General features: G+C 41.9%; 1 protein-coding gene across 1 annotated transcript; it reads left to right on the forward strand.

The window, feature by feature from the left end:
- The first annotated feature begins 466 nt into the window (after positions 1 to 466).
- LOC124676199 (COP9 signalosome complex subunit 8-like) lies at positions 467 to 4,445 on the forward strand. The gene is made up of 5 exons (XM_047212269.1): positions 467 to 631; positions 739 to 815; positions 918 to 1,099; positions 2,277 to 2,384; positions 4,138 to 4,445. Exons 1-5 carry the CDS (start codon positions 548 to 550, stop codon positions 4,275 to 4,277), a joined length of 591 nt encoding a protein of 196 aa, XP_047068225.1. The 5' UTR covers positions 467 to 547; the 3' UTR covers positions 4,278 to 4,445.
- The last annotated feature ends 214 nt before the right edge of the window (positions 4,446 to 4,659 follow it).

Consider the following 4,659-nt stretch of genomic DNA (forward strand, 5'->3'; position numbering starts at 1 on the left):
TTCGCGCTCAGTAGTAGCGCCAATTCTTTCTGAAGTCGATGGACTAGCCTCGTATTTTCTTTCTTTTTGTATTAAGCATGTAAAGAGAGCAGCCAATGTGCCGGCTCACCTGGTGTGCAAGATATGCATGCAGGCAGGAGATCACCAGCTGTTGGATGAACTCAATCCCTGACTTCCTCACTACGTCCTGCCAGGCCGATAGTGTTGGAGGGAGTGTGTTTGAATAAAGGCCCGAGATCTTATACGCAGAAAAAAACTACTAAATAACAACTTTTAGATTGCGATAATAATTATCACTAAATTACTGGATTTTGGCAAACAGCACTGCAAGTTTCAAAAATCAAAACCGAACAAAGCCATCCAAAGTAATTGGGCTGGTCCAGAAAAAAGTGGCTGGGCCAAGACCGGCAAGATCGATATACACCATCCTATGCTCGGTACTCTCCCCGGAAACAAAGAAGCCAGAACCTGCCCCAATTCCTCGAATCCCAGAGGCCAAAACCCTCCTCCTCCCGTCCCCCACCGCCGGCCATCTCCTCCTCCGCCGATGGATCTCTCCACCGTGAACGCGGCGCTCGCCGCCAAGTCCTACCCCGACCTCGCCCCCATCTGCGACGACCTCTTCCTCCAGGTACGCGCGCACCCCTCTCCTCCGCCCCACCCGCCCGCGCAAGGGTTAGCGACGAAATCGCATCCCCAACCCCCCTCCCCTCACGCGTTCCACGAATCGACTCGCAGGTCGCGTCCCAGGGCGCCGCCACCGACGGCTGGCCCTACGCCGTCCACCTACTCGCCCACCTCTACCTCAACGACCTGTATGTGATTTGCTCCCCCCTCCCCCCCTGTTTATGCTAATTTTGCCGCGTCCGGATTTGGGTTCCAACCTAGGGTTTATGTGCCAATGTTGTGCGGAGCAGGAACAGCGCGAGGTTTCTGTGGAAGACGGTGCCCCAGGAGGTGAAGGACGCGCATCCGGAGCTTGCCGCCGTCTGGAAGATTGGCCAGTGCCTCTGGAACCGCGACTACGCCGGCGTCTACACGAGCGCACAGGGGTTTGAGTGGGGCCCTGAGATCGCTGATTTTGTGGCCGCCTTCGTAGGTATTTTGCTTGTGCTTTTAAACTGTTTAGCATGTTATATATGTTTTCTTCGCTAGTTGCATAATGTAGTGTAGCTTGGATTGCTTGTTCCTATAGAGCTGTGGTATTTTTATTTTGAGGTGAGGGTGGGGAGATGCAGATGAGTGGGTTGTGTCAGTGGAGTATTCATGGGGAAGATTTGTCTGTGTAATTGGGCAAGATCCTAGCTGAATATGAAGGAGACATTAGTAGTAAATGTCTTGTGCTATTATGGTCTGGTCTGGTTGTTGAAGAAGCTTACTACATATGAGAAAATATTTGGTCCCATAGGTGTCTGTCACACTGGCTTTATATATTCGTTATATCCACATGGGATTTTAGTGGTGTTTAGATAAGAGATTATTTTTTCGTGCCTAAGTACTGCAGATTTGGACCGTTTGTCTAATAAACAACATGATGCAACAAATGGAAGTAACTACTTTGCTAGTTGTGTAATGTAGTGTAGTTTGGATTACTTGCTTTGATGGAGTTGTGGGAGCTCTGTTTAGTGGTGGGGATGGGGGGCAGGGGATAAGTGGGTTATCTTTATAGATTATTCATGGAGAAGATTTATCGGTGCAATAGGACAAGATCCTCACTCAATATGAATCAGACATTGGTAGTAGAGGTTTGTTCTACTATGGTCTGGCTGTTGAAGCTTCCTACATATATGAAATATTGGTCCCATAGATGGCTGTAACACCAGGTTTATGTCTCCAATGTATACACATGGTTTTCAACTTTTGATAGTGCTTAGATAAGAGATCTTTTTTTTCGTGCCTAAATACCGCAGATTTGGACAGTTTGTCTAATTAACAACATGATGCAACAAATAGAACACTTCAATGCATTCTTCGTCTGCTTGTAAAGTACAGTTATGGCACCTACAGTCCTTACGTGGCACTGATGTGGTATTTTAAACTGATATAGAGGTTATATGTTCTTTTATGAATCTTTACGCCAATTCCCTGTCCAAAAAAGGTTGACTTCTGTACTTATCACGTGGTTCAAATTCCCTGTTGCTTGCATTGTCATCTGGTCTTGTCTTGAAGTTATAATACTTGGAACTTTGGAAGTAATGTATCATTGTTTTTGTTTGTGATTATGTTATTGCCTTACTGGTTAACTCAGAATTTGCACTTTTGTTTGCCATATGTAGAAAGCTACAGAAAGAGGATATTCGAGCTGTTGACTTCTGCATATTCCACAATCAGCGTTGCAGATGTGGCTCACTTCATGGGGATGAGCGAGGAGGATGCTACTAACTGTATGTTTTGAGAACCTGCTAGTTAATAGCGAACTTCCAAGTATTTTTTTTTACCTATTGAGCATTCTAACATGTTCATTTACTTGTTTTGTTTGAAGCATGCACACTGCATTTCTTCATCTTAGAATAGATCTTTCTGTATGAAGTGTTACCCTCATACGTAAAACAAACACTAATTTTGTTACCGAGTGAGGTGATTTCTTACAAAAGGTTAGTTTAGTTGTCAATTGAGTGTTGCTATCCTTGAGGAGCGTGTGTCATTAGCTGCACCATCAAACCTGACCATATTGAGATGGCTACCTTCCTTCATATTTTATTTGAATACTTCTCTCTGAACACATATTACTGGCCAGGAGGCCCAGATCCAGTTACCTCTTTCAGAAGTCCTAACCTTCTGATATCTAACTTACATTACGATAACAACAGACCATTCTTATTCTCTCCATCCATCTACTATTTAACCATCTACTGTGTATATATTTTACGTTCCTTTTGATAGTGATATGATTATGATTTATTTATAAAAAATACCGTGGGGGTCTCCCCTAGGACAAAACGAACTGGTGCAGGTAGTTTATTGAAACCCTTGAATTCCGAATATGGGAAAGTAGCTCCGGGTTGGGGGACTACTCCTTTTATGGGGGTTGCAATGGCTTTATTCGCTATATTCCTAGCTATCATTTTAGAAATTTATAATTCTTCTGTTTTACTGAACGGAATTTTAACCATACGGTTTCATGGTCAAAAAAAAATTACTCCCTCCGGTTCATATTAATTGACTCTAATATGGATGTATCTAGACATATTTTAGTTCTAGATACATCCATATTGAAGTCAATTAATATGGATCGGAGGGAGTATGATTTATTTGGATGCACAAGTGCTCTGCTCCCCATTTAAAATATTGGTAGATTTGGATTTACGACCCCAAGGATTAGCACTTTATCATTTACCACCTCTTTCACTCTGACATGTTGCCTGGGCCCTGGGACCTTATCTGGCGGTAAATCTTCAAGTGCCAATCTTTGGACATGAAGTGAATAATGGATGCCTCCTTAATTTTATGCCGGCATAATGTTCTTGTGCTATAAGGTTGCATTTAATACATTGCCCTTGACATGCTGGCTGAAGTTAACAGAGTCGAAATATTTCGTGTATGGCAACTAAATTCCATTTCAGGCTATCAAAAATGCTGTCCACATTTCTTCCTTGATTGGGCATTGGACATTCACAATGTTGTTTGCTTACCAACTTGTGAAGCAGTGCTGATTTTTTTGTTACCCAAATTTGAGCCATTGGTGGGCCCCAATCATTATTTATATATTTGTAGTTAAAATCTTCTTTTAGAAGCATAGTTAGGAGTAATTTTTTTCTGAAGTGATATAATATAATAGCTTATGCCTACACAAATAGTCTTGGATTTTTATACAAAATAGTGAGAGGTATTATTTCAAGATATCCACGTCAACTTGCCGTTAAGAACCACTGTGCAGAGTCAGTGGTCATGTTGGATGCAACCGACTACATTTGTATTTGCAGTTACACTTGAATGGTCTAGTGCATCCTGTGTTACCATTCCAGTTTTACTTGATTAGTTATTCAATTATATTATTGCACAGTTGCTTTTCCTTGATCGATATCACACATATAAAATAGTTATGCACGTGTTTTTCAATTATATATATTGTTGAACAGCTGGTTTTACTTATTTCAGTGCAGCTGATGACAATTGTTTCCTTTTTCCTCAATTCAGATGCCGTGCAAAATGGTTGGAGTCTGGATGCGGCAGCCAAGATGCTTACCGTCACAAAACAAAAGCCGCAGACGAACCAGAAGCTCGATGCAAGCAAACTGCAGCGTTTAACTGAGTGTGTTTTCCACCTGGAGCACTGATGTCCTGGCACCAGTTACTTTTTGTACTCTTAAGGCATAGTATTAATCATGCATGGTAACATAATACTGTATGACTAGATTGTGTTTTGGCTGGAAAGGAATCTCAGCCAGTACTTAATACGCTTCAGGGATTGTCTTCTGGTTATCGAGCTTGCCTTTTCTGTTTCATTTCCTTCTTATCATGGCAATTTGTGCAATCAAATGAACACTGAAGCGAGTGATGCTCTGCTTAGGTTGAACCAGAGGTTTGTGACGTCTGTTTTTGTTTTACTACCTCTGAAATATAAGCATTAGCTCTCTAAAAAGGCCTATATTTTGGAACTGACGTAATAGATCATAATTGATCTAAGATCTGATCGACCTGTCGTTTTTCTTCATTAGT

Source organism: Lolium rigidum, chromosome 7 (genome assembly GCF_022539505.1).
Source record: "Lolium rigidum isolate FL_2022 chromosome 7, APGP_CSIRO_Lrig_0.1, whole genome shotgun sequence".
Taxonomy (NCBI): Eukaryota; Viridiplantae; Streptophyta; class Magnoliopsida; order Poales; family Poaceae; genus Lolium; species Lolium rigidum.

Excerpts from the sequence above, each read along its gene's own strand:
- LOC124676199 (XM_047212269.1), top strand. The coding sequence starts at position 548 with ATGGATCTCTCCACCGTGAACGCGGCGCTCGCCGCCAAGTCCTACCCC. Across the intron at positions 816-917 it reads CACCTCTACCTCAACGACCT|GAACAGCGCGAGGTTTCTGT; the intron begins GTATGTGATTTG and ends TGTGCGGAGCAG. Across the intron at positions 1,100-2,276 it reads TTTTGTGGCCGCCTTCGTAG|AAAGCTACAGAAAGAGGATA; the intron begins GTATTTTGCTTG and ends TGCCATATGTAG.